The 12,708-nt window shown below is 44.6% G+C and overlaps 1 protein-coding gene across 8 annotated transcripts in view; it reads left to right on the top strand.

The window, feature by feature from the left end:
* The window catches only part of PIP5K1A (phosphatidylinositol-4-phosphate 5-kinase type 1 alpha), a 52,591-nt gene extending 41,287 nt beyond the window's left edge, over positions 1-11,304 (top strand). For 3 of the 8 annotated variants that reach the window (XM_074389812.1, XM_074389815.1, XM_074389814.1), the window contains 5 exons: positions 653-701; positions 1,949-2,033; positions 3,544-3,690; positions 3,861-3,990; positions 9,631-9,872. In XM_074389812.1, coding sequence (XP_074245913.1) covers positions 653-701; positions 1,949-2,033; positions 3,544-3,690; positions 3,861-3,990; positions 9,631-9,715 — 496 coding nt within the window. In that variant the 3' untranslated portion in view covers positions 9,716-9,872. Of the gene's footprint in view, positions 1-652; positions 702-1,948; positions 2,034-3,543; positions 3,691-3,860; positions 3,991-4,132; positions 4,271-9,009; positions 9,056-9,630 lie in introns of those variants that run through there. The other 5 variants (XM_039460148.2, XM_074389817.1, XM_039460146.2 and 2 more) reach the window with 3 other exon arrangements.
* Positions 11,305-12,708: the final 1,404 nt, after the last annotated feature.

The following is a 12,708-nucleotide window of genomic DNA, read 5'->3' as shown; positions in this document are numbered from 1 at the left end:
CAAACATAATGTATACCTTTTGTGGAAAGCTGAGTCATTCCTTGGAAGCACCAGGATAGAATATGCCATCTGTCTGGCTCTTTGTAAAAACCGGTAAGATGAGTCATACTCCATATTGGGATACAGCTGGAAATGTTACCCTTTTCCATGGAGGAAAAACAGGAGGGTCACTGTGTTCTGTAACAAGTATTGGCCTGTGGAACTAAGAGGCAATGACGTGATCATCAGGGAGGAGCTGGAAATGTTAGACCCCAATTTTTTTCCTGTAAGGTTTTAGGTACTAATGAGGGGGGCCAGTACTTAATTTGTTCGTTCAGTTTTATCATCCAATTTTAACTACCCTTTCCAGTCTTGTCTATCTGTTCCTTCAGCTCTCCTTTTATAATAAATATTCATGTCCCTGATTTGCCAGGGACATAAATTGTCCTCTTCCAGTGGGGTAATAGTTGACTTACCTAGAAGCAACATTGGTCTTGTGAGGAACTAGCACTGCCATGCCTGTTCTTTGGAAAACCAGTGTACCAGTGGATATGCTTTCCAGCTTCTGTCTTTCCAAGGTTTTCTGTTACCCCTTTAACTCCCTAAAATAGAAAGTTATTAAGGTCATTTATTTTAAAATGTCATGCATAGGTGATGTACATTTTTATTGCAGGTTTGTTAAGAAGTTGGAGCACTCTTGGAAAGCCCTGGTACATGATGGGGTGAGTAGCAATACTAGAGGCTCTCTTCTCACTTCTGCCTCCGTCACTTCTGATTTGCTTTCTCAGTTTCTTGCATTTCTTTTTTTTTTTTTTTTGGAGACACGGTCTCACTCTGTCACCCAAGCTGAATGCAGTGGCATGATCTTGGCTCACTGCACCCTCCGTCTTTCAGTTTCAAGTGATTCTTCTGGCTCAGCTTCCGAAGTATCTGGGACTACAGGCATGTACCACCATGCCCAGCTAATTTTTTTTTTTTTTTTAGATGGAGTCTCACTCTGTTGCCAGGCTAGAGTGCAATGGTGCGATCTTGGCTCATTGCAGCCTCCACCTCCCAGGATCAAGTGATTCTTCTGCCTTAGCCTCCCGAGTAGCTGGGACTACAGGCATCCGCCACCACACCCGGCTAATTTTTTTTTTTTTTTTTTTTAAGATGGAGTTTCACTCTTGTTACCCAGGCTGGAGTGCAATGACGTGATCTCGGCTCACCGCAACCTCCGCCTCCTGGGTTCAGGCAATTCTCCCGCCTCAGCCTCCTGAGTAGCTGGGATTACAGGCACGCGCCACCATGTCCAGCTAATTTTTTATATTTTTGGTAGAGACAAGGTTTCACCATGTTGACCAGGATGGTCTCCATCTCTCGACTGATCCACCCGCCTCGGCCTCCCAAATTGCTGGGATTACAGGCGTGAGCCACCACACCCGGCCTCACACCCGGCTAATTTTTGTATGTTATTAGAGATGGGGTTTCACCATGTTGGCCAGGCTGGTCTTGAACTCCTGACTTCAAAGTGATCCGCCCACCTTGGCCTCCCTAAGTGCTGGGTTGAGATGGAGTCTCACTCTGTCACTCAGGCTGGGGTGTAGTGGTGCAGTCTTGGCTCACTTCAGCCACCACCTCCTAGGTTCAAGTGATTCTTGTGCCTCAGCCTCCCATGTAGCTGGGATTACAGGTGCCTGCCACCATGCCTGGCTGATTTTTGTATTTTTAGTAGAGACGGGGTTTCACCATGTCGGCCAGGCTGATCTCGAAGTCCTCACCTCAGGTGATCCGCCCACCTTGGCTTCCCAAAGTGCTGGGATTATAGGCGTGAGCCACTGCACCCGGCCTCTTACATTTATTTCTTATTTCATTTGTCGATTTTTCTCTTTTCCTAGGGGCTCGGTCTGGGGGAAGATGACCCTTGAATTAGAGATTCTCCTGCTGGGCCTCGCTTTTTAACTCTATAGCCATTTCTTCTGTTCTGCAGGACACTGTCTCAGTGCATCGCCCAGGCTTCTACGCTGAACGATTCCAGCGCTTCATGTGCAACACAGTATTTAAGAAGATCCCCTGTAAGTGGCTTCTATCATATGACTGCCTACTCCTACCCAGTGGCTCCCTTACCCCAAGAGAACAGGGAACAGGATACCTCTGGTAGGGAGCTGCCAACGCCAGAGGCCTCTCCTTCCACCTACATCCCACGAGAGTCCTTTCTTGTCCTTTATGATAGTCAAGTCTGTCATAGTTGTTTCCAAGTTGCTGTTTTCCCCTTAGCTCTTCCTGTATATGTCAATGAGGTGAGGGCCATTTAAGTGCAATTGTGGGTGTAGGATCCATGCCACAGAGAGGGATAGGCAGAGCCCGACTTTTATGTACAGAGATATGCAAAGAGGTTACCAGTGTTCTGTTTTTTCTTCTTGACTGTCTCAAGTGGTTAGAGAAGCATTTACTGATTTCTGCTTAGCACATGTTCTTAGTCTCTTTCCTCAGCTTTCTTATTTAAGAAGTGCCTTTTTTTTTTTTTTTTTTTTTTTTTTTTTTTTTTTTTTTTGCAAATCTTCCATGCTGCTGCCACAGCAAATTCTAGCTTTTCTTTTACCGTCTTCTCATATTAGTCATCATTAGTCCCATAGTGAGGGAGAGGGACCTAGGCATGCCAGACAGTCTTAAGGGACATGGAAAAACCAGGCTGGGTGCAATGTCTCACACCTATAATCCCAGCACTTTGGGAGGCCAAGGCAGGAAGATTGATTCAGCCTGAGAGTTTGGAACCAACCTGGGCAACATGACGAGACCTTGTCTCTACAAAAAATTGTAAAAAGAAAAGGAAAAAAAAGAATTTTAATCTTTACAAAGTGATATACAAGAGTAAATTGTGCTGAGTGCATATCTGCTATGAAGATGTAGAGCAAAAGAGTTATCTTTGTCGGCCAGGCACAGTGGCTCACACCTGTAATCCCAGCACTTTGGGAGGCCGAGGTGGGCAGATCACCTGAGGTCAGGAGTTCGAGACCAGCCTGACCAACATGGAGCAAAACCCTGTCTCTAAATAAATAAATAAGTAAATATATATATATATATATATATATATATATATATATATAATAAAAATAAAAAATTAGCCGGGTGTGGTGGCGCATTCCTGTAATCCCAGTTACTCAGGAGGCTGAAGCACAAGAATCGCTTGAACCCTGGAGGTAGAGGTTGCAGTCAGCCAAGTTTGTGCCATTGCACTGCAGCCTGGGCAACAAGAGTGAAACTTCATCTCAAGAAGAAAAAACAAAAAGGGAATTATGCAATAGGGGACATTTCATCTGATGAAAGCAAAGCCATCAGAGTTCCATGTTGGAGGGGTAGGTGTAGATAAATTGCCTTTCTTCAAGGCTTTCCTGCTTCCTGGAAAGTGAGCTAATACTTTGTTCTCTGAATAGCAGTTCATAGAACCTATCTCTGTTGACATTAGCCTTTTCACTTTTCAGAACAGCTTTGAGTGTGTGTTGGGGATACTAGCAATTTACATCTGTGTCTTGGTAATGGTTGCTAAGGTGGTTTCTAAGTAGGCTCTCTCTTTCCCTTTTGAAGTGAAGCCTTCGCCTTCCAAAAAGTTCCGGTCTGGTTCATCTTTCTCTCGGCGAGCAGGCTCCAGTGGCAACTCCTGCATTACTTACCAGCCATCAGTCTCTGGGGAACACAAGGCACAAGTGACAACAAAGGCAGAAGTGGAGCCAGGTCAGTGTTAGGGCTGGGGTCCCCATGTGATTGGGTACTCCCTCTCTTCCTTCTGAGCCCTTTCCTTGTCCAGCCAGGACCTTTGCTCCCCATTTCTATCCAGGAAGCCAAGCTGCTACATATTTTTCCCTGTATTTTCCCAACCACATCTTCTCTTTCTTTTTCTCCAGGAGTTCATCTTGGCCGTCCTGATGTTTTACCTCAGACTCCACCTTTGGAGGAAATCAATGAGGGCTCACCTATTCCTGACCCCAGTTTCTCACCTGTAGTTGGAGAGACTTTGCAAGTGCGAACTACAAGGTTGGTTTATTGGCTTCTTTCTTCGTGTAATCTTATCTCTCAAGTCCTTGAAAATCTTCGTAATTTGATTGCATCATAATAAATTACCCCAAAGGTTAGTGGCTTAAAATAACCAACATATATCATACTTTCTGTGGGTCAGGAATCCAGGCCCAGCTTAACTGGGTCCTCTGGCTGAAGATTTCTCATGAAGTGGCATTTAAGCTGTTGGCCAGGGCTGGGGTCCCATCTGAAGGCTCAAATGGGAGGATCTGCTTCTAACTTATTTACGTGGTTACAGGTAGGATTCTGATCCTTGGGGGTTGCTGAACTGAGGGCCTTAGTTCCTTGCTGGGGGCTTCCCTCAGTTCTTTGTTACATGGACCTCTCCATAGGACAGCTCAGTACATGACAGCTGGCCTCTGACAGTGAACAAGAGAGCATGTGCCTATGCAGAAACCATAGCCTGTTACAGCGTAATCTCAGAATTGACATTTTACTTACTACTTGTGCTACATTCTGTTCACTAAATGCAGCCTACACTCAAGGGGAATGAATTACCTATGGATATGAATGCCAGGAGGCACAGGGATCATTGGGAGCCATCTTAGAAACTGCCTGTCATAGTCTGCCCTCTGGTCTCCAGTAGTTTACATACCTCCATGTCCAAAATACACTGACTCCCTCCCAAAGTCTCCAGAAGTCTCATCCCATTGTAGCATTAGCTCAAAGTCCAGAGTTTTATTACCTAAATCAGGTCCAGGTTTGGATGAGCCCCCCCCCCCCGCCCCCCTCCCCCGGTATAGTTCCTTAAGCACAGCTCCTTGAATACAGTTCCTCTCAATCTGTGAACGTGTGGAACTAGAGACAAGTTATCCTTTCCCCATGTACTTAGCATACAGTCATGAGACAGGCATTAGATAACGAATATACACATTTCTGTACGTAAAAGTGGAGAATGGGAGGCACAAAAAGGAGTCATTAATTTTATTAGCTGTTCCAAAATCCAGGAAGTGTTGGAGTTTCTCTTATCAGGCCTTAAAACAGGAATAATTCTCCATGGTTGTTGGCTCTACCCTCTAGACTCTTGGTTTTGTCTTCTGAGTCTTCCTTTTTCATCAAAGCTAGAGTATATTTTTACTTGAGTTCTTTTCTCAGCCTGCTTCTTTCCAGTAGAATTTTGGGGGAACTGGTGGTCTCTTTATTTTGTACTGTTTCTGTCCTTTTTGATCCAAGATGGCAGTGTTTTTATGATACCGAAGATTTTGTGGGCCTCCTGTGATTCTCTTTGGATTTACTCCATTAGACAAAAGCCACAGTCATAAATATCTTCATGAGACCTAAGCTTCTTAGAGGCCCTGTTTTTCACTTGAAAGAATCTGTGGAACATAATCTTTTTGAACAGCCTTTTGTATGGCTGAGTAGTACAATCATACTCCGTATCCACAGGTTCCACATTCCAGATTCAACCATATGTGAACTGAAAACACTTCAGAGCCTGGTGTGGTGGCTCATGCCTATAATCCTACCACTTTGGGAGGCTGAGGTGGGAGGATTGCTTGAGGTTGTTTGAGACCAGCCTGATAAATACGAGACTCTGTCCCTTAGAAAAGGCCAGGCACAGTGGCTCATACCTGTTATCCCAGCACTTTGGGAGGCAGAGGCAGGCGGATCATGAGATCAGGAGATTGGAACCATCCTAGCTAACATTGTGAAACCCTGTCTCTACTAAAAATATAGAAAATTAGCCAGGCGTAGTGGCACACGCCTGTGGTCCCAGTTACTTGGGAGGCTGAAGCAGAAGAGTGGCTTGAACCTGGGAGGCAAAGGTTGCAGTGAGCTGAGATTGCACCACCGCACTCCAGCCTGGGCAACGGTGTGAGACTCTGTCTTTAAAAAAATTATTGTATGTTGTTTCTGACATGTACTGTACAATCAGGCCTACAGTGGTTGTGTCTGTACTTAAAAAATATGGACTTTTCTTGTCGTTATTCCCTGAACAATACAGTATAACAACTATTTACGTAGCATTTACATTGTATTAGTTATTATGAATAATCTAGGGATGATTTAAAATATATGAGGGCTGATTGCAATGGCTCATGCCTGTAATCCCAGCACTTGGGGAGACTGAGGCCAGATCACATGAGCCCAGAAGTTTAAGACCAGCCTAAGAGCAACATGGCAAAATCCTGTCGCTACCAAAAATACAAAAAAATTAGCCTGGCTTGGTGGTACATGCCTGTAGCCCCACCTGCTCAGGAGGTTGAGGCAGGAGGATTGCTTGAACTGGGAGGCGGAGGTTTCAGTGAGCCATAATTGAACCAGTGGACTCCAACCTAGTTGACAGAGCAAGACCCTATCTCAATATATAAATAAATCAAAATAAAGTATATGGAAGATGTCCGTAAGTTATTTGCAAATACCATACCATTCTATATAAGGGACTTGTGCATCTGTGGATTTTGGTATTCAAGAGGAGATCCTGGAACTAGTCTCCCACAGGTACTGAGGGATGACTATACTCTGAGCCAACACTTTTTGTTTTTATAAGGTCTTAATGAAATGTTTCATAGTCATATATTTGGCTTCGTCTTTAGATCACATTTTCTTGGCAGTGCCCTGGTTCTTATCCTTGCTCAAAAGCCTTTTTTTTTTTTTTCGATGTCTCATTGTGTTAGCCAGGCTTGTCTCAAACAGTCCTCCTCCCTCTGCCTCCTGAAGTGAGCCACCGTATGTGGTCTGCCATTTCTTAATTTTAGCATCATTTGTTCTCTGGAGAATTTTCAAGACCTATCATGTTCGAAAATCTTTTTTTTTTTTTTTTTTTTTTTTTTTTTTTTTTTTTTTTGAGACGGAGTTTCACTCTTGTTACTCAGGCTGGAGTGCAATGGTGCGATCTGGGCTCACCGCAACCTCCGCCTCCTGGGTTCAGGCAATTCTCCTGCCTCAGCCTCCTGAGTAGCTGGGATTACAGGCATGTGCCACCATGCCCAGCTAATTTTTTGTATTTTTAGTAGAGACGGGGTTTCACCATGTTGACCAGGATGGTCTCGATCTCCTGACCTTGTGATCCACCCGCCTCGGCCTCCCAAAGTGCTGGGATTACAGGCTTGAGCCACCGTGCCCGGCTTCGAAAATCTTTTTAATAGTCCTTCCCATAATTTCTTTCCTTTTTTTCTCTTCTCTTCTCTTTTTTTTTTTTCTTCTCTTCTCTTTCTCCTCTCCTCCGTCTCCCTTTCCCTCTCCCCCTCCCTCTCCCCTCCCTCTCCCCCTCCTCCTCTCCCTCTCCCTCCCCCCTCCCTCTCCTCTTCCTCTCCTCTCCTCTCCCTCTCCTCTCTCTTCCTCTCCTCTCCTCTCTCTTCCTCTCCTCTCCTCTCCTCTCCCTCTCCTCTCTCTTCCTCTCCTCTCCTCTCCTCTCCTCTCCTCTCCTTTTCTTTCAACAGAGTCTTACTCTATCACCCAGGCTGGAGTGCAGTGGCATGGTCTCGGCTCACTGCAACCTCCACCTCCTGGGTTCAAGCAATTCTCCTGTCTCAGCCTCCCGAGTAGCTGGGACTACAGGTGTGCACCACCACACCTGGCTAATTTTTGTATTTTTAGTAAAGACAGGATTTCACTGTGTTGGCCAAGCTGGTCTCGAAATCCTGACCTCATGAGTTGCCTGCCTCTGCCTCCCAAAGTGCTGGGATTACAGGCGTGAGCCACAAGACCTGGACTTTTTTTTTTTTTTTTTTTTGAGACAGGATCCTCTGTCACTCAAGTTAGAATGTAGTGGCATGATCTTGGTTCATTGCAACCTTCGCCTCCCAGGTTCAAGGCATTCTCTTGCGTCAGCTTCTCAAGTAGCTGGGATTACAAGTGTGTACCATCACACCTGGCTAATTTTTGTATTTTTAGTAGAGACGGGGTTTCGCCATGTTACTCAGGCTGGTCTTGAACTCCTGGCCTCAGTTGATCTTCCTGCTCAGGCTCCCAAAATGCTGGGATTACAGGCATGAGCCACTGTACTGGGCTACCACCCCCAAATTTTAGGTTTTTGTTATGGCAGCACCTGAATTCCAGGTACAAAAATCTATATTATCTATTTTTGTGTAACTAATTAACCCCATACTTACACCTGTAATCCCAGCTCTTTGGGAGGCTGAGGATGGTCAATCACCTGACGTCAGGAGTTAAAGACCAGCCTGGCCAACATGGTGAAACCCTGTCTCTACTAAAAATAGAAAAATTGCTGGGCATTTTGGCACATGCCTTTAATGCCAGCTACTCAGGAGGCTGAGGTGGGAGAATCACTTGCACCCAGGAGGTGGAGGTTGCAGTGAGCTAAGATCGTACCATTGCACTGCAGCCTGGGCAACAAGAGTGAGATCTGTTTCAAAAAAAAGTAAAAATGTGTTATCTCAGTTTCTGTACCTTAGCTGGATGCCTTTGGTTTGGGTTCTCTCTGGAGATTACAGTCAAGCTGTTAGTCCCAAAGCTTATCTGAGGGAAGATCAGCTTCTCAGCTCACCTACGTAGTTGTTGGCAGTATATGGTTCCTTGTCACATTACCCTATGCATAGCCAGCTCATAGCATAGCTGCTATGAGCAGGCAAGCAGGGGCGAGAACATGAGTCCAAGAAGCTACAGTCTTTTTGTAACCTGATCTCGAAATGGACATTCCATCACCTGTGCTGCATTCTGTTGATGAGAAAAGAATCACTAAGTGCAGCCCACGCTCTAGAGGAGAGAGAATTACACAATGGCATGAACCTCAGGAGGTGGGGATTATTGGGGGCAACTTAGAGGGTACCCACCACACCTGGAGATTGAAACAGAAGAGGGCAGGGTACTGGGAAATATAGTCTTCAAAAAGCTAAATATAGTTAATTAAAAGTGTGCAGAATTCTAAATGTAGTAGCCTCTTAGCCTCGTTTCCAAATTCCAAATTGATTCTGAAGTGAAAATTAGAGAAGCAGTATGAGATTTTAAGAGGAGAGTCCTTTCTTCTTGTCTTCTAATTCTTTTTTTCTCTGCTTGTATTTTTTCTCCTGTTAGTACAACCTTGGAAAAGCTTGAAATTGCAGAGTCAGAGTTCACCCATGTGAGTGTCTGGGATGTGTGGGAGGTGAACGTTTTGGAGGGTATAAAGATGATCACTGATGGCCTGAAGCTGGAAGTTAATTAGCAAGGTTAGAGGATTTGGGTACCTCCTAAATCTTGTTCTTTTAAAAAATGTGTTTTTGGTACCTCGTATTTGGAGGGTAAGGCTGAAATAGAAACTTTTTAATGCTTGAATTCCATTCCTGCCTTATCTTATCTCATATTCCACTTTTTTTTTCTTTTTTTTTTTTTTTTGGAGATGGTTTCGCTCTTGTTACCCAGGCTGGAGTGCAATGGCGCGATCTCGGCTCACCGCAGCCTCCACCTCCTGGGTTCAGGCAATTCTCCTGCCTCAGCCTCCTGAGTAGCTGGGATTACAGGCACGTGCCACCATGCCCAGCTAATTTTTTGTATTTTTAGTAGAGACGGGGTTTCACCATGTTGGCCAGGATGGTCTCGATCTCTTGACTTCGTGATCCACCTGCCTCGGCGTCCCAGAGTGCTGGGATGACAGGCTTGAGCCATTGCGCCTGGCCCGTACTCCACCTTCTTAACTTTACACTCTTTCCTTTTCAGTAAGTGCAAAGCCTCAGAAGACCTGGAACAAGATTCTGTCATCTCTGTGATCCCAAGATGTCAGCCTTTGCCCCAACAATGGTGAATTTTCTTCTACTTGGTCATCAAAAAAGGAGTGTAATAGAAGTGAGGGGAGTTCTCAATTTTCTTCCTGAAGAAGAACCTCCTCTCCTTCCCCTTCCTCATGAGTGGGCATTGGTGCCTCCGACAGTTGAGGGCCGCAGCATCTCCCCCTCCAGAGTTGGGTAGCACGGATTTTCAACTGGCTAACCTTGGCTTCCACAATTGAATTTTTTCCATACTCCTATTCTTCATGCTGGAAATGGGATTGCTGGACTTGGCAGTTTTCTTTTCCCTTGTCTTTCACCAGGAACTGGACTCTTTAATTTCCTCAGGACAGACTAGCTGGCACATTATCTCTACCTTAGTTCTTTCTCTCTGATCCCTGGAAGAAGACCCCTGTAATCTCTGTAAAAGTTTTTGGGGGATAAGGGTATTTAAACCACCTCCCAACATTTTTTTTTTTCCTGAAAAAAGGAAAAAGCGCACAGCACACAATTTTAAGCCAGTTTCAGATCAAAACTCCAGAAGTGTTGATGAGATGCCTATTCTTAGGGTTCCCTCAGAAGAGCCATGGTGTTTGTGAAGAGTAGTGATTGCTCTGCCAGAAACAGCTCCTCTAAACTCCTCCTCTCTCGATGAATTTCTTAAGGCTGAAGGAATGGAGAGAGTGGGACATGGGGTATTCTTTACCCTTTTTGTTAAAACATGAGGCAGCCATGGGCTCGGAGATCATACCCCTTTCTAGGCAGAATCCTATTCACTGCCGGACTATAATGATTATTACTATTTTGCAATTTGAAGTATATTCTGGTTGTTTTTTTAAATATGAAGACTTAACCAAATGAATTTTAGATCATTCTTCAAATTTGGAGATTTTTTTTTTTTTTTTTTTTTTGCTCTTCCCATCTTTTCCAACAGTGTTCTCCTATTTGTGGAGCTAAGTTGAAGAGGGGACACCTCTGTCTGTTTAACAGGCAGTCCATATCTACGAGGCCAGCAAATATTTTCTTAAACTCATGGGAAGACAGCAGATTCTTGCCTTGGTGAGGTCATTGCTGTGCCGTATGTCCTACCCACCAGTCTTCATGCAGGGAAGTTGGAAAAGGGGGCTACACATGCCCTCTCCTCCCCATCTACAAGAGTTACGGTTTTCCATCTGATCCTTCTATTCTTATCAGGGGAAGAAGGGGCCTGGTATCTCAGGCAGCTTGTTGAATTGCTGTTCTATCCCTTCTCTATCCCACCCTGCCCTGATAGTAGGTTAGCTCATACCCCAAATAACTGTCTATATTAGACACCCCCAGCCAGTTTCTGGCTGCCTGTCTTTGCTGCCATGTTCTTTTTTACAAGAAGGAAAGAAACAGTTCTTGCTATTTTTTTTTTCATAATTTACTATTTATGATGTATTTAAGTGTTTTATTAAGGGCAGAGTTCTGTAAGGGGCGGGAGGGAATATTTCAGGGAGGGCTGGGTCTTAAGGAAAGGAATGGGGAGTCAACATTTTTATGAAGTGTCACTATTTGCCTCTACTTTGTATTGTTCAGAAATGGCAAATGCAGTATAAAAGTGATATATGGTTTTAATGTAATAAACTTTAATCAGTTATTTAAACTTCTTCTTGATTCTTTTTCATACACCATCTGCTTACCCTCCTACTCCGCCACCCAGGCTCAGTTTTGTTCATGTTACCCTAAACAAAAGCTGCATATTTTCCAGCTTGCAACACTCCAGCTTCACGCTTAAGGCTTCATGTCCTCCTCCTCAGCAACCCAATTATCTTCAAGGAAAAGCAGTGAATGAGTATGAGGGAAATTACTGTTCGGTCTCTTGCCTAGGTTGCAACCCAATTTAACAGGGATTTGGAGGTTCAAAGCTAATTTTACTCAGGTTTAAGAGGAAAGGAACAGTGAGGAAAGGAACAGTGGGAAAAGCAAATTTGAGGTTAGCTGGCCGTAGTGATTCCCTCCCTTTGCTTCCCTTGACCTGGACCTAGGGTGTCACTCTTGGAAGATTACAGAGATTGCTTCCCTTAGCTGGTTTCTTCTGTGAGGTTGAGCTAAGGCTCCTTTACTCTGATAGGACAAAAAACTAGACAAAAAAGGGGCGGGCAGGGCGCAGTGGCTTACACCTGTAATCCCAGCACTTAGGAGGCAGAGGCCAGTGGTTCACCTGAGGTCAGGTGTTTGAGACCAGCCTGGCCAACCTGGCAAAACGCCATCTATTGCAAATGGAAATTAGCAGGGCATCGTACGCACCTGTAGTCCCAGCTACTTGGGAGGCCAAGGGCAGAGAATCACTTGAACCTGGGAGGTGGAGGTTGCAGTGAGTGAAGATCATGCCACTGCACTCTAGCCTGCACGACAGAGTAAGACTGTCTCCAAAAAAAAAAAAAAAAAAACTGAGTGAGGCTCATTCTGAGGCATGAAGATGGGACACCTTTATTGAGAGAAGCAAGTTAAGCAAACAGCTGCTTTTCACACCACTATTCCCTATCTTGTTAACGTCATTCTGCAAATATTTATAGAGCAGCTAATGAGCAATGGATGGAGTAGTTGGAAATCAAAGAAATAATTGTCCTTCAAGACTTTCTAGTGTCCAGCAGGAACACAAATACACACATAACACAAAAACAATGTTAGATGTGAGGCAGCTACTTAAGCTCTCTGAAGGTGGCACAGAACATAAAAGGGTAAATTAGAGGTTACATGGGATAAAAGGGTCAGAATGTTTCACTTCAGCACGAGGACCTAGAGGCATGAGAATGGTCTGTTTTTGAGAACAAGGAAGAGGCCATGGTGAGAATATTGGAAGAGGAGGTATACTTAGAGGCAATATTGGGAACTCTGAAATATTTTTTGCCCCTAAGTAGGATGTGATAACAAAATACTTGAGGGACTAACAAAAGTTCTATCAGAATGGATAGTGGGTTGGCCAGGTCCAGTGGCTCACACCTGTAATCCCAGCACTCTGGGAAGTCAAGGCGGGCGGATCATTTGAGGCCAGGAGTTTAAGACC

The sequence above is a fragment of the Saimiri boliviensis genome, chromosome 19 (assembly GCF_048565385.1).
Source record: "Saimiri boliviensis isolate mSaiBol1 chromosome 19, mSaiBol1.pri, whole genome shotgun sequence".
In the NCBI taxonomy this organism is placed as follows: domain Eukaryota; kingdom Metazoa; phylum Chordata; class Mammalia; order Primates; family Cebidae; genus Saimiri; species Saimiri boliviensis.
Note: the sequence above shows the minus strand (reverse complement) of the source record. Positions and strands in the feature narration are given on the sequence as shown.